General features: G+C 35.2%; 1 protein-coding gene across 2 annotated transcripts in view; it reads left to right on the top strand.

Moving 5' to 3' along the window:
• The window catches only part of kif1b (kinesin family member 1B), a 67,595-nt gene extending 44,961 nt beyond the window's left edge, over positions 1-22,634 (top strand). Inside the window, exons 24-48 of one of the 2 annotated variants that reach the window (XM_079400279.1) lie at positions 404-582; positions 1,360-1,500; positions 2,167-2,418; positions 4,326-4,444; positions 4,611-4,696; positions 5,750-5,879; positions 6,397-6,541; positions 6,684-6,774; positions 6,960-7,078; positions 7,979-8,034; positions 10,444-10,552; positions 10,841-10,907; positions 11,932-12,016; positions 12,180-12,285; positions 14,931-15,045; positions 15,149-15,282; positions 15,738-15,799; positions 16,672-16,817; positions 16,948-17,190; positions 17,324-17,395; positions 17,487-17,587; positions 17,667-17,819; positions 18,336-18,528; positions 18,620-18,738; positions 19,709-22,634. In XM_079400279.1, coding sequence (XP_079256405.1) covers positions 404-582; positions 1,360-1,500; positions 2,167-2,418; positions 4,326-4,444; positions 4,611-4,696; positions 5,750-5,879; positions 6,397-6,541; positions 6,684-6,774; positions 6,960-7,078; positions 7,979-8,034; positions 10,444-10,552; positions 10,841-10,907; positions 11,932-12,016; positions 12,180-12,285; positions 14,931-15,045; positions 15,149-15,282; positions 15,738-15,799; positions 16,672-16,817; positions 16,948-17,190; positions 17,324-17,395; positions 17,487-17,587; positions 17,667-17,819; positions 18,336-18,528; positions 18,620-18,738; positions 19,709-19,751 — 3,066 coding nt within the window. In that variant the 3' untranslated portion in view covers positions 19,752-22,634. The remainder of the gene's footprint in view (positions 1-403; positions 583-1,359; positions 1,501-2,166; positions 2,419-4,325; positions 4,445-4,610; positions 4,697-5,749; positions 5,880-6,396; positions 6,542-6,683; positions 6,775-6,959; positions 7,079-7,978; positions 8,035-10,443; positions 10,553-10,840; positions 10,908-11,931; positions 12,017-12,179; positions 12,286-14,930; positions 15,046-15,148; positions 15,283-15,737; positions 15,800-16,671; positions 16,818-16,947; positions 17,191-17,323; positions 17,396-17,486; positions 17,588-17,666; positions 17,820-18,335; positions 18,529-18,619; positions 18,739-19,708) is intronic. The other variant, XM_079400277.1, reaches the window with a different exon arrangement.
• Positions 22,635-23,093: the final 459 nt, after the last annotated feature.

The raw sequence follows: 23,093 nt of genomic DNA, 5'->3' as shown, positions 1-23,093 counted from the left end.
GCTTTGCTCATTACCCATGTGTCAGCTATCAATAGTTGTTTCATTAATGTAAAAAAATCATACACAGACAGTTTCATCAGTTCTTTTTCTTTTTCTTATTTATGCCTCTTTTTTTCAGTTCATATGTGTATAACCTCATGAAAACCCCTGCTGTTCAGCCTTGAGATAAAAACATTTTTCTTATGATTTATAATGCACTCTTACTTTGTATTTATAGCTTAGTTGGGCCAAAGGCGATTTTTAATTAGTTTTTCATCAGCGTGTGGAAATCTTGTGCTGTATTTAGCTTTGTTACATTACTTCAGTTTCCAAAGTTGTCTGAACCTACAATCTTTCAGTCATCAACTCACATCATTCATCCTTTTTTATGCCCTTATGTCTCATTTACATGATCTATTTGTAGGTCCAGTTCCAGTTTGTCTTACTCACGGACACCCTCTACTCTCCACTGCCCCCGGAGCTGCTGCCTCCAGAACCAGAGAAAGTGCGTGACACCAGGCCTTTCCCTCGAACAGTGGTGGCTGTGGAGGTTCAGGACTTGAAGAATGGAGTCACTCACTATTGGTCCCTGGAGAAACTCAAGTAAGCCTCAGGATGCCAGCCAGTCTGTGATCTACAGAGTTTTTGCTCCTATGTCTTGTGCACTTCCATTTAGAAACCCCCCAAAAAGTTCTTATTTATTTTATTTATTTAACTTCAAATGGAGTTTAATGTGCTATTTGTCAGCTATTAATTTATCAGGGTGACATTTATAACACAACATTTGCATGGCTCCTCACATAACTTGTTTTCGAATGAAAATTAATTAATCAGGAACAAAGGAGTTCTGTCATTCAAGCAACTCAGAAATCTGCTTCCCATGTGGCCAGTCACATGACCATATTCCAACATGATATTCAAAATGCCCTATTTTAACAGTTCAACCAGTGTATTTTTATTGAAATTGTTCGTTTTAAGTGGTACTCCAATGTAAAGTAAAGTCTGAGTAAAGTCTCCATTGTGTCAAATTCCCAAATTCTCATTGCTGTCAAATATTAGAGTGGTCAGAAAAGATTTTCCAAATGATTTTAATTCCTCCTCGTCAAGATTGTCAGAAATTAAATTGACCTTTGTGTTTAAAAAAAGAAAGAAAAACGATGAATTTCCTCTTGGATAGTAGTACAAAAAGACATTTTCTATGTAGGCGACAAATAACATCACAGACAAGCACCTCTGAATACTGAAATTACCTCATGTTTGTATATAAATAAACTAATAACCAGTTGAAATGGCTTAAATGCAGCAATTGTAACATTGTTTGTGTAGTTGATTTTGTGATGTGAGATCAAAAATGTGACTTGACTTTTCATGCTCTTACAGGCAGAGGCTGGACCAGATGCGAGAGATGTATGACCGTGCAGGCGAGATGGCCTCGTCCAATCCGAGTGAGGATGTGGAGGGTGCTTTGACCGGCAATGACCCGTTCTATGACCGCTTCCATTGGTTCAAGTTGGTTGGGAGGTATGCTAATCACCTAACCTTGTTTCATGACTTGAGAAATGATCGAGCATGTTAAACAGAAATCATGTCCTGTGGTTTTAAATATTGTGAAATTAGGTTTAATCATTCACAAACATTTTTTGTGGTTAAAGCGGGGTGCAAGTGTGTTATAATTTTTGTTTTGTTTGTTTGTAAAGATCTTCTCCCTTAGTGAAAGAGGGAGCCCATAAATCATTCATGACATCTTTATTTAGTCATTAACACTTGTTAGTTTTCTCTTCATATTTAAATCACCCTTTTTATTCACATAAGTTTTGTTTTGTTTTGCATTGTTTTCCCAATCATTATGTGCTTGTGTTTTGCTGTATGCTGGTGTAGTGTTTATTTATGCAATGTTTTCATCCATTTGTCATTATTTTAAACATTCATTTCACATGTATATTCTTTTTTGTTCTTCTGTGAACATTATACACTCTTTTTGTGATTTTTGTCTGTTTTATGTTTCTATGATGTCTTTTGTAAAATGTAAAAACTTTCTGCATTATGTAAGAAATAGCAATTAATTATTCATGTACCTGTTCTATTTATTGTTTTCTATTGTGTAGTCATGGCCCTTAAATGTGGGTAATTTAAATTATCATGTAAACTCTTGCTTGTGCCTGCATCCTACCCACGCACCTTTTTTAGCTCACCTATTTTTCACGGCTGTGTGAACGAGCGTCTGGCCGACCGCACTCCCTCGCCCACCTTCTCCACCACCGATTCTGAGATCACTGAGCTGGCCGACGAACGGCAGAGCGAGATGGAGGACTTCATGGATGACGAGGCTTTCGTGGACGACACCAGCTCAGATGCTGGGACCGAGGAAGGCTCTGACATCTTCAGCGATGGGCAGGACCCCTTCTATGACCGTTCCCCATGGTTCATCCTGGTGGGCAGGTTGGTGGTGGCCACTGCTCGGGGGGGAAACCTGACAAATGAGGGCTGGAAAGAGAATGAATGACTAAGAGAAATGGAGACAGTTTTGTGGCTCAGTATGCAGCTGTTAATGGTCTAAAGATAATTTAGAGACAGTAAAAATGAATTCATTTTCTAGTCATGTGAGATCAGATCTGATCTACGGAACGGCTCACACGGCTATACCAGATTCCTCCTCCAGTTCTCCACAGCCTACATGTAACCTCCATCTGTCTGGTTTGGTTTAACATTAGCACTTGAAACATTAGTACACATTTGTGTTTGTTTTCATCCATTGTATTTATTTTAATTGGGCTGTTAATCAATTAAAATGTGTTATGGTTAACATTCAAGAAAACTGATCAGAATGCACTGCTAATATAAAGAAACGCACATTTAATAATATAAAAATTTTATAATAAAACCATGTTCACCGCACATTATGGACTTAATCTTCCATATGCAGATTTTTAGCCACCAGCCTGCTGCATTTGTTCTCTGCTGGTGTTCACATTAACCTTTTTATGAATGACAATGTTTCATTTGTGGGTTATTATTGCACTTAGGCTCGATGGGAATTCAGTTTCAACATACAAGAATGCAAATTACTTTTGTTAAACATCCCATTCTGGATGTTCCTCCTATGGTCTTTTTCCTTTGACTGAGAAACAAATGCTTTGCTAGGGACTATTTTGAATGTATGTATATAAGACACAGCCACTTGAACACAAGGAATGCTCAGATCAGTTGAGGCCCGTTCACACCTAGGAAGATAACGATAAAGATATAGTTCTAAAAATCGTTCTCAATATTAAAGAATAGCAGAGTCCACAGAGAAGCCACAGAGAAACAATATTGTTGGAATCACTTTCAGAACGATTTTTTCCAGCTGATGAACGATACAAACATTGACATCCAATCAGAATCCATCCTGCTATAAGGAGCTTGAGAATTTAAAGCGACAGCGCTTAGAATAAACAGATGATATCGTTCACTGGTGTGGACGTTAATATCGTTATCTTTATAGTTATCGTTCTTGGTGTGAATGGGGCTTTAGACAAAAAATATATCTAAGAGCTTTTAAAAAATAACATTGTAACAATATGTTGTGTTAATCCCATCTGTTAACACATTAACTTTGATTTACAGCCCGTTTCTTTATTTTTGTTATCTTAATCATTTATTGTGCTTGTATATTAAAATATTAAATTGTGTTTATTTGTTTAATGTTTTTATTTAATTTTGTCTGTATTCTTTTTCCCCTTTAACATTAATTGTCATTGAGTGTACTTAAGAGCTGTTATTTATCAGTCAGCCGGACAAGCGAGAAGGATAGATGAGGAGAGTGGCAACATAGTCTGGATCGATGCAGAGGCGTAAATGGATCTGCGTCATTGTGACTTCACTGATGCGCTACAGTGATAGCTCTCCTCCATCTTGGCCTTGAGGCTGCCTATGGGGGGAGGAGGAGGCTCTCTGACTGCAAACAGCTCCTGAAATTCAGACTATGTGTGCCCCCTAGCCTCTGAAAATATACAATATTCTAATACAATCTCTTATTTGGTTGCCCTTCTTTTTCTTTGCCATTCAGTTTCAAGGCTGATGGATTTGTTTTCTGTCTTTTGTTATTTAGTGCCGCAATTTGTTTGTGTCAGCTCTTAGTAAAAGCGTCTGACACATCATACCCATTATTCTCTGATGGTGTTAATCAGGGTAATGGAGATGAACCCATGGCCCTGCAGTGAAAGGAAGTCACTGCGTAACTGCTCGGCTGTCTGTACCCACCATACTAATACATATGGTTCTTGGTACATGTTGTGTGTGCATGAGACAGTCAGGCAGCGACGGTTCTCAGGGCAGTACTATAATTGTCGTTCTTTTTCCTCCAGAGCCTTCGTGTACCTGAGTAACCTGCTGTATCCTGTGCCTCTGGTGCACCGTGTCGCTATAGTAACAGAGAAAGGAGAAGTGCAAGGATTCCTGCGAGTGGGGGTCCAAGCCATCGCTGGTGAGCGCTGCTCTATATTAATGAATTAATTAAGACTCAGCTCAGATTTAATTAAGCACATTTGATATCAATCTGATGTGCTTCATAAGCATTCAGTCCTTTAAGTTGTTTTTCAACTGATCTTTGGAACTTGTGTCCTTTTTCTTTGGTATTTGTGTTTTTGTAGCTGACGAAGAGGCTCCTGATTATGGATCTGGTGTGCGTCAGTCGGGCACTGCTAAGATTTCTTTCGACAACGAGTATTTTAAAAAGGTACAAGTCAGTCCAGCATTTGAGACAGTTTTTCCTGTTTTGCTGTTATTTTAACATTAGATGTATACATGTCAAAATTTAAGAAACAAAATCTTGTATATATCTTGTGTATATGTATATCTAGTGTTGGGAAGTTTACTTTGGAAATGTAATAGGTTACAGATTACAAGTTACCCTATGTAATAAGTAGTGTAACTCTTTTAATTACTTTTTTAAAGTAATGTAACTGATTTGATTACTTTTTGATTACTTTTCTACATTTCAGTTTAAATTTTGTTTCAAAACTTTTCTAAATCGTTAATCATTTTCAAACATTTAAAGGCAGGTTTAACCTTACCCTAGTACTCAACACTGATTACTGTCAGACTTTCAAAATCCTTCATCACTTGAATTAAGATTATAATAATTTAATTTTAAAGCACAGTCACCACAAAATCTGACTTTAACACCTCTTTTTACTTTGAGATCATTGTGAGGTTAAATACAGATTTAAAATCATAACATAATATAGTTTAATAGCTATGATGCTGTTTTTTGAAATTGAGTCGTTGCATAGCTATAACAGGAAACATAGGCATCTAACAATGCCTTGGGGAAAAAACAGTAAATTTAAAAAATAAAGCCCAAATAGGAAATAAAACAGTTATCAACTAAACGTGTCTTATTCTGTGCCCTAAATTCCTGAAACATCGGTGTCTCTTATTTTAAAGCAGTCAATGCATTTTTTTTTTTTTTTTTGAAAGAACTCAATCAAATCTGTGTGTGAGGAAAATATTCAGATGTAACCCTCTGTGTAATCCTTAACATTTTCACAAGTAACTGTAATTTAATTGCACATTAACAGATTACAGTTAAGTTTATTTTACAATTAAATTACGTTATTCTGTTACATGTATCTAGTTATTCCCCAACACAATGTTGCCTCAAGTTTGACATTTGTACTAGTTCCTACAGGGTGTGAGTTGTTGGTGGTCATTTTTGGGATCGCTGCCTTTGTATTTTATTTCCTTTTTTTTTTTCTCTCCCTCTCGCTTTTACTCTTTCACCATCCAGAGTGATTTCTCCTCCGTGGTCATGACCCGCTCTGGGCTCTCTTTGGAAGAGCTGCGTATTGTGGAAGGTCAAGGTCAGAGTTCAGAGGTCATCACCCCTTCAGAAGAAATGAACAGAATAAATGACATGGGTGAGTGTAGATGCATAATCCAGCTGGCAGGCCCCGAGTTCTGAACAAAGCCGTTCAGTCCGAGTGAAAAGAAATGCTTGCGCATCCAGACGATGCTGGTGTGTTTTGCTATGTCGCGTTTAATTTACAAAGCCTCATTGACCCAAAAGCTTTAGGACCAAACTGATTCTTCTAGAATGTTTTAACAGGCCAATTAAAGAAGTCCATGGAAACAGATTTATAGACACTGTTTATTAAAAATGTCAGATAATATTAAATAACTATCAAGCTGGTCCAGTTTGCCAGAAACACCCTCTAATAGTGGTGATAAATGGCTTAATATAAAAAAGTAAATGTAATTGTTTTCTATATAAAATTGTCATAGATTACTAGGAATACATTGAAGAAATGCCCAAGAAAATCAACCAACATCAACAATAACATCAACAATTTCACATTAACTGTTTGTAGATCTTTTTACATAAAAAAAAAAATAATAATATTATGCATATTTGTACATGTGTTTTGTGTCTAAAAGACTTGAAGCTTGGGAACGTGGACACAAAACTGGGTGACGGCTTGGCAGAGCATCTGGAAGTGGGCAGTATTTTCACTTTTCGCGTCACTGTTCTACAGGCGAGCGGCATCCCGCCCGAGTACGCAGATATCTTCTGCCAATTCAAGTGAGTCAGCCTGTCTCTATAGCGACCCTTCTTTCCTGTCTCATTGGTCTTTATTCAGACAGAGCACATACACACCTCCACATAAATCACGCAATCGCACAGTCACGCTTCTCTCAGTAATCCTTCCTCATGCTGCCAACAGTTTCCTCCATCGTCACGATGAGGCGTTCAGCACAGAGCCCCTGAAGAACACAGGCAAAGGTGCCCCGCTGGGCTTTTACCACGTACAGAATGTAAGTGTTGAAAGCGGTGAGAGGAACAAGGTTTTGAGGAGGAAATTGAACATTATGGTGGCATAACTGATCCAGAGTTGTTCTTGTTGAAGTATTTCATCAGGCTAGAATTATTCCTCATTATTACACATTGTTAGGCAAATATGCATGTGTTGTCAACTTATTTATCTGGTTTTCACATCCAGATCTCAGTGGAGGTGACAGAGTCCTTTATCGAGTACATAAAGACCAAGCCAATTGTGTTTGAAGTGTTTGGCCATTACCAACAGCACCCACTGCATATTCATGGGCAGGAAGTTGTCAGGTAACAACATGTCGTCCAGTATCACAAATTTGATTAACATAATCATATATTTAGCATGAAATCATTCAATATTTTGAGTGCATTTCAGGGCCATAACCACTTTAAGGATGAATTTAAGGTGACGTTAAGGGTCAGTGGTATTTTTAAGTGACTGATGATATAAAATTTTGCAATTGTTAAATATGAAATTTCTAATTTTTTTTTAACTTGTATAGTTTTTACAGTGCTGTAATGTTTATTTTTGTTTCAGTCTGGATTTTAGTGATTTTACTACTTCAACTTAAAATCATTTATTTCGGTTAGTTGCAACATTTCTCATTCTTTCAAATTTTATCTGATATTTATATATAATTCATATAATTCAACTTTATTTCAATTACCATATTTGATTGATAGATTTTGTTTTAGTTAACAATAACACCTCATTGTACTTTAAATTATTCAGTTTTGACATAAAAATAGTCTTTGTTGTTGATAATGGCATTAAAAATATAAATTTAACTAAAAGCAATGACAGGAAAGCTTTTAAAATGCAAAATGTCCAATGTAAGTTCTGTCAACACATTTTCTTATTTATTTTAACAAAGTCAATATTTCTTCCCTTTGTTATTGACAACGTGTTGATGGAGCATGATTTGTATTTAGCCCAGAATATTGCATTAAATTATTACAGTGAATATATTAATAAAATAAGTAACTAAAACAAATGTAATAGTTGTTCTACAGCATATCTTAATTGTTGTAAAAAAACATAGCATGAAAATAGCAGGAAATAAATGTTCCCATAATCCTGACTATGTGGTTATGCCCTTGGTGGATTGATTAAATCAGCATACAGATTGATTAATATTATTATAATTATTTTTTACTTGTCTAATTAATATTTTGCTTCTCTTATAGCCCTTCGCAGCCTTCCAGAAAGTACTACCCCCCACCTATGCCTTTATCGAAACCAGGTATGTTGGCAACTACTATATAACTCAAAAATGACATCTCCATTTGTCTTCATAAAGAACGTCACATGTTCATTAAGCCAGATTGAAGGGTCTTAAATTTGCATAAGCAATAATAAAGCAGATTCCTTGAATAATCCTCGCCCGGAGCTTGTATTCTCCTCTATCTCCCTTCTAATTATTAGTGTAATTCATTACATGCTTCATTAAACAAGGAACTGCCTCGTAGTTTATAATGCTGTAATCTGTAACTCTTTTGTTCGATACGGTTATCTCGTCTCAAAAGGGCTCCAGATCTCATTTATGCAGCAAGTCAGTTTGAAAGACGCAGCTGTCAGCCGTTCCTGTCCAGACTGTTGTTGTTGTTTTTTTAACAAATCTACCTTTGCGACCAAAAATAAAACCGAGGCTGTAGCCTTGAAGTGTCATCAATCCTGACGGTGTATTGATCTTCACCCCGAGCTGTCAGTCTTTTATATCGCAATATGAATCTAGAGGTGCTACAGCTCAGTTGTAGATAATTGGAAAAGCTGTAGAGCTCTTTGTGATTTATAGATTGTAGATTCAAAGTGTAAGAAACCCTCTTTTAACACCTGTCATATAAAATTTAATTCAAAGAGCTGTTAAAAGTGGTTTGAGTCTCCATGTGCCACTCAGGAATTGAAATAATAATAATAATAATAATAATGCATTTGTTAGCCAAAAAGTGTCAATTTTTACTAGCATTTTGAACATTATATTTAGAGTTTCTTTATTTTGTGTATATAGAATATTTATCTATAATTTGTTTTAATAGTAAATATATATTTAATGTTTATTATATATAATACATTACTGTTTAAAAGTTTGAGGTTGGTACAATTTATTTATTTTTAAGTCTCTTAAGTAGTCTCACCAAGACTCCATTGATCAAAAATACTGTAATATTGTGAAATATTATAACTATTTAATCAACAGTTTTCTTTTTTATTACATTTCAAAATGTAATTTATTCCATTACTCCAGTCTGTTGTGCTGCCTATAAAAGTTTTTGTAAAAACATTGATACTTTTTTAGGATTCTCTGATAAATAGAAAATTCAAAAGCAGCATTTATTTGAAATAGTAACAATGTACTGTGTAAGTATTTGCTGTACATTTTTGATCAGAAAAAGAAAACTTGCGAAACCTAAAAGTGGCATTTATTTATCTTCAAAATAAATTCCACTTTGAATGGTAGTCCATATTTTTATATTTTATCTTCAAAATAAATGCCATTTTGATATATAAAATGTTATTATATTGCAGATATTTTTGTTAAAATTAATACATTTTTAAGAGTCCAAATAGTTTTTGGGGCAACTGAATACTTCATCGTTTCCATTTCTCACATACATTTAACTCCATCTTTGTGTCTTTCATTTCAATCCTCATATTCACCACTCTCACCTGGTGTCATCTGCCCAGACCACACACGTAAGATCGAGTTGATCAGGTACCTGATGAGCGGGTACATGCACGGCCAGATGTTGGACACGCTCTCAGAGCACGCCAACGCACTGGCTTCCACGGCCGTCGCCAGCCTGGAGGAAGGGGCAGATGAGCTGTCCCACTTCCCCTTCCTCCCTGTACCCAACAGCCCCGTTTTCAGAGTGCGCAAACACGCCGGTTGGTACAGAGCCTCAAAGGCGCAGAGTAGTGTAGATCAATAGTGATTAGCTCTGTGCTGTGCTTTAATGTACTGTGACTCTAGTGTCGCCCTTCATCCCCACCCGATGACTGAATCCCAGTGGATGTTCTTTTAAATGTAGATATTCCTGATCCTGAAGATAAGCTAGAAAGGCTTTTCCTTGAGCTGCTGTGTTTTTAAGTGTCACTCTCCCTCTCTGGTTGATCTAGACTGCAACGACAGCTGCTTGGTGTTTCCTTTTGTGTTACTTTGAAAGCGTACTGCTAATTAAATCATGTTAGGTGTTTTCCATATGTTCTTTCTAGCTTCCCTCAAGAAGCTTTTTTTTTTACACAAATGACACGAGTTACAAGGTTTCCTGCAGCTTTCCCCCAGCGCCATTGTCTCCCACCTCATCATACATACTGTAGAAACACAGCAGACAGCTGCAGGAAATGGAGTGCCGCCCTTCAGCTGCAGTTTTTTGGAGCAAATCAGACTGTATTGATTTTCCCGATGTAGTGTAGAATTTCTAGTGGCCGATTTTTCCAAAGCCTACATTATGACCCTCTTTTAAGCTGATGCGTTGTGTTTTCTCACATTACGAGACTCATGCTCATATTGTTTATCTGTCACATTCAGCATTTTTTTTAAGGATATTTATAGAACCTGGCCTGTTTAGTAAATACATTAGGCTTATTTTAAATACATCAGCCATATGGTGCACAGTATTTCCATCCTATTAATATTCTACTTTCCTTGCAGTGCCAGCCACCAAACTGAACACCATTACCAAGTCTAACCTGGGTCAGTGTGTGAGCAAGTATGACCTGCTGGCCTGGTTCGAGATCAGTGAACTGGAGCCCACTGGAGAGTAAGTGAACTGTGATTTTCTGGATTTTTTTTTATATTCTGTCTCTCACAGTTGAGGTGTACCTACGATGAAAATTACAGATCTCTCTATTCTTTGTAAATGGGAAAACTTGAAAAATCGTCAGTGTATCAAATACTTATTTGCCCCACTGTGTATAAAATATACCTGACATCTCAATTTGTATATTTATTTCAGATATGTTTATAATATATTGTACAAGTATTTTGTATAAATATGTTGCTATAAAGTCTGTTTGCGATTATATAAATTGCGTGTTGTGTATTGCAGTTATATCCCAGCAGTAGTAGATCACACAGGAGGTCTTCCCTGTCATGGCACGTACCTTTTGCACCAGGTATTTATTCTTTCTATTTATGCTTTAACTAATAGGAGTATAAATATTTGCCTTTAAACTGAATGGTTTCCATCCTTCTTTTGACATTATTATCATTACCTAATTATATTTATACACAATTTTGAACAGTAAGGTTTTTTTTAAAGAATTCTCTTCTGTTCACCAAGCATGCATTTGATCCAAAGTAAAGCAAACACAGTAAAAAAAAATATATATTTTTACTATTTAAAATAACTGTTTTCTATTTGAATATATTTTAAAATGTAATTTATTCCTGTGATTTCAAAGCTGAATTTTTAGCATCATTACTCCAGTCACACGATCCTTCAGAAATCATTCTAATATTCTGATTTGCTGCTCAAAAAACTATTATTATTATTATTATTATTATTATTATTATTTTGAAAACAGCTGAGTAGAATTTTTTTTCAGCTTTCTTTGATGAATAGAAAGTTCAGAAGAACAGCATTTATCTGAAATAGAAATCTTTTGTAACATTACAAATGTCTTTATCATCACTTTTGATCAATTTAAAGCTTTTTAAATAGTAGAAATATTTCACAGTATTGCTGCTTTTGATGCATTTTGGATCAAATAAATGCAGGCTTGGTGAGCAGAAGTTCTTTAAAAAACATAAAAAAATCTTACTGTTCAAAAACATTTGACTGGTAGTGTATATATTCAAATATATGCTGTACATACAAATATGATGTACTAGAAACATGCAAAAGCAATAGATTAGAAAAATGTATAAAAAAAACACGGTGCATAATATATTAAATTATAATTGAATATTAAATTCTGTTATCAGTTCATTTAAATTTTCATAGATCTGTGCATTGCAGTGCACTTTGGTCTTGTGCATCATGTTGTTCTGTCCCTGTTCTATTAACATTGAATTCTCTCTGCAGTTGCTGTCTGTAAATCTGTAGTTTAGTTTAAGGATGTTCAGTGTCCTTAGCCAAGGACATATAAATGATTCAAATTGAGATTGCTTTTAGTAACCTGTTATGTTTGTTTTTAGGGCATTCAGCGTAGAATAACAGTCACTCTGATCCATGAGAAGGGCAGTGAGCTGCATTGGAAGGACGTCAGAGAGCTGGTGGTTGGTCAGTATAATGAATTTTGTCCTAAAATCTTAAATAGAAGAAGTAATTGCTGTTAGCAAAGCTGGATTGAAGCTAATCAGAAGCCAGGACCTGATATAACCATTTTATAAAGAGTATAATAAAGGCTACAGCCATCTCACATCGATTGTTGTGTCTGTTGTAGGTCGAATTAGAAATAAGCCAGAAGTGGATGATTCGGCTGCAGACGCTGTCCTGTCTCTCAACATCATCTCAGCTAAAAACTTGAAATCTTCTCACAACTCCAGCAGGTATGTTTAGTGTAGTTTTTTTTTATATAGCACAATAAAACAACAGCCGTTGAGCATTGTGCTGTACAAAAATTGGAAAAGCAAAACAATAAAATTGCATACAATGAGATGGATTTTCTGTGGGAATAATTTTAATAGAAAAAAGGTAGGCTATTCCACAATTTGGGGCCAACTATGGCAAAAGCCCAGTCTCCTTTTCTTTTTAACTGTGATCTGGGAACCTTTAACATTTTCTAAATTGATTACCTAAAACATCTAGCAGATATGTTAACAGTCACAAGTTCAGATAAATAACCATGTTGTGTTCGCTCTCCACATTTGATAGCTTATTAAATCAAGTGTTAAGTTTATTTAATCTGTCTGCAGTCAGTGGAAAGTTGTCTGTTTCTTAACAGCATAAGGTCTGCAAATGCTCTGCTCACCTAATGCAAATGCATTTACCTAACTGCTTAGAATTCAGGAGAGCATGTTGAATATGAGTCACTGTTGGCGTCAGTGAGAGGGAAAAATCCTGCAGGGAGCAAGAGAGCCTGCTAGTGGACCAAATGAGAAACAGCAATTTAACCAATATGCACAGCTCTATTTATTATGAAAATGTGCTTGTTGTGTTCTTTTAATGATGCCAGTTTGCTTTATTTTCCATTTACTTCCTTTGCCTGTTTAATCTGAATGCTGCTTTTTGTCTTTTAATTTGTGATTATTTCTGTTGCCTGACTTTTTGTGCTTGTTTTGTTTCTCTTTTTGTTCTCGTCCTTTTCCTGCTGCGGTTGGACTCTTGGTTTTGCCCAGCCTTTGTATTGATAGCGATATAGCTAGGTATCAGAACCACCTCATAAAGCATTTTTACCATTAAAGTGCTTTATGAGACATTTGTGATCTGTAGGTGTAATAGTAGCAAAATTATCCGTGTATCCCTGTCATTGTTTTTCTGCGTCTCTCTGAACTCATTCTACATAATAGTATGAGTTGCGGTGAATTTGCAAAAGAGCTTTTTTTCTAATAATCAAAATGACATTTGCTATATTTAAATGCAAAATCTAAATTTTATTCTGTTGGCCCTGAACAATTTAAACTTTTGAAATATGAAAATTGGCATGATATTATTACATTTAACAAATTTAAATAAGTGATTTATACCCCACATACATTTTTTTGTTTTGTTTTGTAACTTGTTTTTTAATTTTCAACCTTGTTGAGAACCTTTTAGTATGTTATATGGTTATTTAATATAATATTTGCTTTTATATGCATGTAAATTAATATAGATTTTGCCCTTTTTAAAGATAAAATAGCCCATTAAATTTATATATAATAAAATTATAAGACAAAAAAATATATTATATGAAATCTCTTATGTTTACTGTCATTTTACCTTACTATAATGATAATGTAAAATGAGTTTTTGTAATAATGTAAAAAAGTTTGGTACATATGTAAAAGTTAGTAGGAAAAAACTAAACAAAACAAAAAATCCTTGCTTTTGCATGTATCACCTCACTTTACAACTATTAAGTAGATGAGCGTTTGCCATCACATTTCTTTAATCAAATAATATGAATGTAGGTGTGACATTTAAATTGAATTATGCTCTGCATTCACTATATTACTAAATTTGGCTTGTTAGCAGCTGAATCGATGAGTCTAGATACAGACGCAGGCAAGCCTTTATGCATTTATCTGTCATTTAAACAGTGAAATGAGAACAAGAGAGGGAGGTGAGTGAGTGGAGAAAGAGATGCAAAGATATTTGAGGATGAGTCACCTGCACCAATCTCTCTCTTTGTTTCTCGCTGTCTCTGTGTCTGTTCATATAAATCTTGTGCCTTTGCTTATAGTCCATCACTGCGCTGTAGTCCTGAGTCAAACACAAGCACACTGCTTCCTCACAGTCTGCTTCAAGCTCACAGCAGATCACTAATAATGTAGCACCTGTCAACACTCTTGTGTTGTGTTCATCTCTATGTGACTCGAGCACATCAACAAACTATTTAGGCACAGAGATCTCCCAACACCGCGTGATGCAGCTGGCATTACACCTCATGTTTTTCAGTGTTAGAGGAGATTGCCTGTCCATTAGCACCATCTGTTAGCTGAAAGCTTGTAGGCAGCATAACTAAATAGTTTATTGTGATAGCCTGATGCTTATAGATATTCACTGCCATGTGCAGTTTAAAGTCAGCATGAAATCAAATTTCAACCCATTTACTTTCTTAATTCATATTTTTGGTATTACTGTAAATAATGAATGGGTGAATGTTAAATAAAGTGTTAAATTTTAAAATAAAATTTGTTCATTTGAATAATCTTTCAGGTATGCTACTGTTTTTTGGGGGTCTGTAAGATTTTTTTTTCTGCATTTATTTAATCAGAAATACAATATAAGCAGTAATATTGTGAATTATTATGCCCTACATTTTTTCTACTCATTGTATATTCTGTTTCTCTCAGAAGTGTATTATTACAGAAGTAAAGTGGGCTGTGAATATCATTTCATGTTGTCTTTAAGCGCATCCACACTCAAACACATGCTCACACAATAGTGTACGACGCAGTTAATCAATTCAGCACCAGTAAATATCTAAAATATCATTCTGTGGATACTATTTCTGAAGCCTAAAAAATCGAATGTATTTCTTCCTGTTCAGGACGTTCTACCGGTTCGAGGCTGTCTGGGACAGCTCCCTGCACAACTCTCTCTTGCTGAACCGCGTCACTCCCTACGGAGAGAAGATTTACATGACCCTGTCAGCCTATCTGGAGGTCAGCCTCGACTCTTTTTAAACGACTGGTTTTTTAGAAAGAGCTTAAATGGTATAGGTATATGGTAATGATATATTGACATGTGCTAACCACTCCCCTGCAGCTTGATCACTGCATCCAGCCTGCCATCATTACCAAGGACATCTGTATGGTCTTCTACTCCAGAGATGCTAAGATCTCTCCTCCACGCTCTCTGAGGAACCTGTTCGGCAGTGGCTACTCCAAAACCCCCGACTGGTAAAAAAAAAGAAGAAGAAGAAAAAAAGGCCCATTTTATCTCTTTTACCACTAAAAAAGCTCAAATATGTCTAAAGGTTAATATACATAAAATACTTTTAGGACACATCCTGCATTTTGGGATGCTGTACTCCATCAAACACTATTTTAAATAGCATTTTAGCAAGTCTTGTCAAAGACTACATGGAATATATTTACTGTTAAATGAATTTCTTATACTGTAGGACCATTTAAAATTAATTAGTGAAGGCAACATATTAAAAATGGTGAAAATGAAATGGCGACTAGTTGCAGGACACAATTACTTATACATTCATATAAGTTTTAAGCTGAAATTGTAAAATTGTGGACATCTTATGCATTAACTCTCTCGAAATGTGAGTCCTCTCCAGAAATGTGCTTTTTGTTTAAGTAAAGAAATTTGCTAACACTGTTCTCTGATGTTTCCATTACAGTAATAAAGTGACTGGAATCTATGAACTTAGCTTATGCAAAATAGCTGACACAGGAAGCCCAGGTAAGATATTCCTGAAAATACTAGCCGTTTGTTCAATTTGAGAAAAAAAAAAATATATATATGTTTTTATTTAGCAAACATGCATTAAATTGATCAAAAGTGACAGAAAATATATTTCTAATGTTACAAAATATTTCTGTTTCAAATAAATGCTGTTCTTTTGAACTTTACATGAACAGTTCATTTGCAAAAACAGATAACTCTGTTTTTAACAATTCTCCGAAATCATGTTTTTTCATTGTGCATTCCAGTGAATCTCAATCAAACTGTAGTTGGGTTATTTTGACTAGGTTAAAAAATAACTAAAAAAACTAATAAAACACAATAAAAACATGATTTAAAAAAACAAACAAAAAAAAAACAGAATTACGTTTTTGCAAAAACTCTTCACATTTTATCAAAGACTTGGTTAAAAAAAATGCATTACAGTTTCCACAAAAATATTAAGCTGCTGTTTTCAACATTGATAATAAGAAATATTTCTTGAGCATCATGAATTATATTTTAAAATGTAAAAAAAAAACATGAATGTGAAATTGTACTAATATTAAAGTTTACTGTATTTTGATCAAATAAATTCAGCCATGGTGAGCATAAGAGACTTCTTTTGGCAACATTAAAAAAATGATCAACCACAAATTTCTGAACAGTATTGTAAATTATTTATGAAGAATATTTTACAAATAATTTATAAATCCTAACAGACATTAGGAAAAAATTTAATAAAGACACTTTTCAAAGGTTATGATTTTTTGAATTTATAAAATTGATGATTTTTCTAGTTTATTTATTGTGTAATGTTAGGGATTTTGCATATTGATATATTGGACCTGCTATATTGAATCATTAATCATTTCATTGTTCATTTTCAGGTATGCAGCGACGGAGACGAAAGGTTCTGGATACATCTGTGGCCTATGTGCGTGGAGAGGAGAACCTGGCCGGTTGGAGACCCAGAGGAGACAGTCTGATCCTGGAGCACCAGTGGGAGCTGGAGAAACTCGAGCAGTTGCATGAGGTGAGGATAGAAGACAAAAGATCACGATTGAGCACTGCCACACTTCTTGCTGCCTGTGTTAATCTGCATAAGAATATCTGACAGGCAGTGGTGATCTCTAGACACTGATGCCCATTTCTGTCCTTGTCAGGTGGAGAAGACACGCCACCTCTTGCTGCTCCATGAGAAACTGGGTGAGACGGCTCCTCCTAAATCCCTGAGCGTCTCTCTGTCTCCCAGTCTGAGCAGCGGCACCCTCAGCACCTCCACCAGCATCTCCTCCCAGATCTCCTCCACCACCTTTGAGAGCGCCATCACACCCAGCGAGAGCAGCGGATACGACTCCACAGACATCGAGAGCTTGGTAGACCGTGAGAAGGAGCTGGCCACTAAGGTAAGAAACCCTTTTTTTTTTTTTTTATCAGATTGTTAAATACTGTGTTCCATTTAAAGTCAAATATTAGATATTTCTGGTTTATTTTGTGTGACATCAAATTTGTGTGTTTATGTCTTTTAATTCTTTGCAGTGCCTCCGTCTCCTGACACACACTTTCAACAGTGAATACAACCAGATGTGCAACAGCATCAGTGACTGCAAGGTAACCTCAACTTGAACAATGAAAAACAACCAGTTTTGTATGAATTGGAATTAAATAATTAAAAAATAAAACTGTTTTCTGTTTCTTTCAGTTGTCGGAAATCTCTCCTATGGGCCGTGATCCATCCGTCACCAGTTTCAGCAGTGCTACTCTCACACCCTCCTCCACCTGCCCCTCTCTGTCAGACTCTCGGTATGTACGGTTCACAAATAATAAGCTCAAAATACAGTCTACTAAAAGTTAAGGATCCTAAAACATCTGTCTTGTCCAGGACCCCTGAAGCTAACTCTCGTGCCACCAGCCCCTCATGCTCAGACTATGAGAACTTCCCCATGGTGCCCATTCTGGAAACGTCCTACCTGGCCCGTGCCGGCAAACACGAGTTCCTCAACCTTGTGCCTGATATTGAGGAAATGAGACCTGGGTGAGAGTTTTGATTATAGCTGACACATTTATTTTTGTTTATTCCATTCTCACAACAATCAAGATGAACACTTAAATCATTCAGTTAAGCTGTTTTGTGTCATAGTTTCCTTTAGGGCTGCAAAACAATGAATCGGGATTTATCGCATTCAAAATAAAAGTTTGTTTACATAATAAATATACACAGTACACACACATATAGTATGTATATATAAATACACACACATACATGTATATATTTAGGAAAAATAGGTTAGATTTATATATAAAATATTTATATTTATATATAATATAATTTTTTACAAGTATAAATATATATACATACAAATGTTTTTTTAATATATATATGTATATGTGTGTGTATTTACAATATACACTGTACACACACATATAGTATGTAAACAAACTTTTATTTTAAATGCGATTTAATCGTTTTGCAGCCCTAGTTTCCTTTAATGGGGCAGCAGAGTTTGTACAGTAATATGCTGGACTGACGTGTCCTCTTGTGTTCACTCAGGTCTGTGGTATCTAAGAAGGGATTCCTCAGTTTCATGGAGCCCCGCTCCAACTCCTGGGTGAAGCACTTTGTGGTGGTTCGTCGGCCATACGTGTTCATCTACAACAACGACAAGGATCCAGTAGAGAGGGGAGTGCTGAATTTATCCACTGCCCAGGTGGAATACAGTGAAGACCAGCAGGCCATGCTCAAGGTAAAGCCTCACCCGCTATGTGGAAATCCACAGTTTTTCCTGTAATATATGTCAGTTGAATGCCTGATTGTTGCTGTTTGATGGCTTGCAGACGCCTAATACATTCGCTGTGTGCACAAAGCACAGAGGGATCCTCCTCCAGGCCAACAATGACAAAGACATGAACGACTGGCTGTACGCCTTTAACCCACTGCTAGCAGGAACGATAAGGTACACATCCCAACGCTTCCCAGAAACCTAGTTCTAGTCAAGTCTGGACCAAACTGACCACCTCTTTGAAAGGGGTTCTTTTCTGGTCCTCTCTGGAAAAAATCTAATATTTAGTGTCCCTAAAAATAATGGCATTGCATTGTGTAACAAAATATCAATCTGAATGGCATTTATTTTACAGGAATGTAGCACAAACAAATGCTTAACTATATAATATATAAACATACCTGGGTTATTATAGTTAACTAAAACTAAAACCAAATATGTTTCATGAACTACAATAAACTGACAATATATTTATTATTTTTTAGCAAGTCTTGTGAAATTTGGCCTCACATTAGGCCAAAGACTACATGGAATATTTATACTGTTAAATTAATTTCTTAAACTGTAGGACCATTTAAAATGAATTATTGAAGGCAACATTTTAAAAATGGTGAGAATGAAATGGCAAGCATATATTAGCTTACATAATTTTCTTGTAATTTAACTTGGTGTAATAAAGAAAAACACTAAAATCAAATCATTAACTAAACTATAAAATAAATACAAACTAATTAAAATAGTAATACAAACTCTTGTATCTCTTTGATACTGAAATTACACAAATACACACACTAATTGTTATTAATTAATTTATATAAATATAAAATTATAGGCATAGGCAAGTATCATTCTTTAAAATATCATAATTTAAAGAAATATAGTTAGCTATATAGCATAAAATAAAAGAATCATTCAATTATTTTATAAGTTCATATTACTATAATAATTACAATAATAAAAAATGAATTACATATATGTAGAGAGAAAGAGAAAACTGATTTTGGTTGTGAGAAAAGTTCAATTGTTAACAGATGCCACTTGGTTTCTAAGAGTCATATTCAGGCTTTGTGTCTTAAGTATCTAAATACTTTGAAAGGGTTTTTATTGTCTCTGCTCACCTGACTCTTTCTGTGTTTTCCTACAGGTCAAAGCTGGCGAGGAGACGGTCCAGTCTGATGAAGAACTGAATGAGCTAGTGCTCACTTCTCTCTGTCTACCTTTACAACGTTCCAAGTGTGTTAACACTTCTAAATCTTTGTGGTTCTTGACGGTTTCTCTTGTATGTAGACCTGTGGCTCTGTTCTCCTCTCCAGCAAATTAACTTTCAGTTCCTAAACACTAACTGTCCCCTTCCTCCCTCCCTCCTCCTCCTCCTCCTCCCCTCTCTATTGTGTTATTGATTGGATTTATTCTGTCTTCAGTTTTGTTCTTTGTCATAACTGAACCTCCTTCAAGTAGCATGTTGTAATAGTCTATTTGTGTGTGCACGAATCTTCAGAGCAGGTTCTGCTTTCTTTTGAGTTACTCTCGTCTGGAAACGTCATCCTTACAGTGTTGTCTGCCAGGAACATCTTAGCCTCAGGAGAAAGTTGGTTTGCTATAAAACCCCTATTATATATATATAAAATATTCCATATTTAATTATATTGTGATAAGTTGATTTTGTGATAATTAAATATGGAATATATATAAAATATTCCATATTTAATTATCACAAAATCAACTTTCTCTAAAAGAAAATATACAAAACAAAAACCAATAGCTTTGCTCCAGATGTTGCTTAAAAAAAGATTTTTAAATGGACCAAAGCACTTCTTGAAGATGCTTAATTTTCTAAACAAAGAAATTGACCCTTAAACTGAATGTTATTGCAGTATTGGTTTAATGGATTTGCTGAATCGAAGCAAGCCATGGTAGTTGGGACGTTGAACATGTACATACAGCCGTTTACTCGCAATGTATTTGCTTGACATTAATTCCACATAACGTACCATTAGCAAAGTACAGTATGTAATCATAAGACATATAATACCAGGGAAAGAAAATGATGATGATGATCTCTCACATATCGCTCTTTCGGTAGCCTACAGGAGTATTCTGCTTGATTTAAACGATTTCCTCAGTAGATTAGGTAAAACAAAATAAAAAACCAAATGGTGCAAAAGAATTACCTTTACACAGAACAACTGACCGAATGAATCCATTTGTACATAACGTTCAGGATTACTGTGCTTAACGCTACTCATGACAAGACTTTATGGCATTATGGGTTTCTGTCCTTATTACTGTATTACTGCAACCATTTTCTGCCAGTTTTAGCAAGAAAGATCTGATGGTTTTGTCTCTTTGAAGACCAAACTGTTGAGTGAGATAGGATACAGTTAACTAAATGAAGGATTGCATTATTTGTGTGGTTTATTTCTTGCTCAGCAGGATCATTAAACCAGCCTTTATTCCCCTTGAGAATGAGCAGGATCACTTTTTAATATTGAACATTTATCATGTATCCCTACTGATTATCTTAACTTATTTTTATTAACATGTGATCAATGGATTTTTATTCAGCTGTTCTTCTTTACTTATTTGAACAGACCATGTTTGACCACTAAAACAGTTTGATCCCTGTCAGTAGAAATTGGGCCATTTATGCAGTTCACTGCAGTGCAGTGTGCATCTGCAGTGAGGAAAAAGGGATGGTAGTGTTCTGCTTTTTTAATGTTTTTAATGTCTTTGCTCTGTGCATTTGAAGACATGCAGTCAAGACCCAAATGCTGAAGTTAGCAGTCATTCAGTTTGATGGTGAAGTCTCAGCCGTTTGGTTGAGCATATAACAGTCCTCTGGCCAGACAACCAGCAGGAATTATTGCCCACCAGACTGTCAGACTGATCACTGTCAATCATTATTAGTCAGAATAGTCATAGAATATCATTAGTCAATATTCTTGCTGCATCATACACTGCACTTTCTCTTATCGAAGCGCATGAGTCCATTTTCACAGGAAACACATGAAAATGGCTCGGAAAGTCAAGTCCTTGGGTCAGCCAGCCTTTAGGCTTCATCTGAGTTGTTTGGTTGTTACATCATCAGTGAAAATGTTCATATCTGGCACATAAAGTGTGTAACGGTTAGTGAAGGTTAGCGTTTATCGAAGTACAAGACAAGTGTGAGTTAATGTTACAATATTGTTTTTTTGCCAGAGCAAAGGTTTTTGTCTTTTTTTTTTTTTTTTTTTTTTTTTACCATTTTTGTTGAGTGGCTTGGTTGACTAATATGATATTCATAATGAATTTCATGAACTGTATTTATTGTTTTGCAATGTATATATTTAGTTTGCAGATCTTTGCACATGTGTTTATACAACTAACAGAACAAATAAAGCTTGAAAGATGTTTTTGTTGATTTATCGAATGGAAACCAAATTGTTTTAGGTTGTGGTGTTTTTCTCAATGAAGTGGACTTTGAATGTACCTTGCATTTCACTAAAATTGCATGAATGAAAGATGAATATCTTAATTAGGGACTGACATGTTGCTGTGCTTATTCTTGAAATAGAAATCTGACTGTGTCACAAGGGCACATTTTCACATTTAGTCTAGATACGGAGGGCAGAGTTATGATGAGGCCTGTTCATTTTGATTTCTAACATCAGGGAATATATTTTCTAGAAAAATAACATGTTTTGCTTTACCTCTTTGTTTTTGTGCTCACTCATCATGCATTTTTTCCCCATGCTGCCTCTGAAGCAACCCTGGCATTTCTGTATCACCCCATCAGATGAGCATCACTCCCTCTCATTGTGATGAATGACAGAAAACAGTTCAGCCGTGGCATTAACACTGTACATTATTTGTCAGATTGGCTTCATTTTCATACTTATTTTGTAAATATTCATGTTGTATGGAACTTGGATTAAAATGTAAATATGTCTCCTGTATTTGTAATAATTATAATCCATTCACTGTATAGCCTAGATGTGTAATGCATATATCATAATTCTGTGTATGGTAATCTTGCACCATTGACCTGTTTAGTGAATGAGGTAAAAATACAATTACAACCAGTGCATTAGACAAACAAACATCTCGCGATGTCTCTTTATTTCTCTATACATATAGCTTTTATCTTATCTACATTAGAGCTGGATATTGTCTTTCAAAGGCTGTTTCGTTAAAGTGATATTTTGCTAGTTATATCTCATATGATGTTACATTACTTGACTTCCTAAATTGATATGGCTGGTAATTGTTAGATTATTATTTTTTTCTTAGTCTTTTGCCACTTTGTCTTAAAGCTAGCTTGTTTGTGATATTGAAAAATTGTAATTAATATTTTAACCTTTTGACAAAAGCATCTAATAAACTAACCAGCTGAGTAAATAAAAAATATCACATTTGATATAAAAAATAATATGCAAAGTTTTGTATAACATTGTCTACCTTTATATTTGACTTATTTTAACTGATTAGTTAACAGATTATTATTAAAGGAACAAATTCTTGTACTCGCATGTAATATCTCTTAATAAATA

The sequence above is a fragment of the Barbus barbus genome (genome assembly GCF_936440315.1).
Source record: "Barbus barbus genome assembly, chromosome: 40".
NCBI classification, from domain to species: Eukaryota; Metazoa; Chordata; class Actinopteri; order Cypriniformes; family Cyprinidae; genus Barbus; species Barbus barbus.
This window is presented reverse-complemented; position numbering and strand designations above follow the sequence as displayed.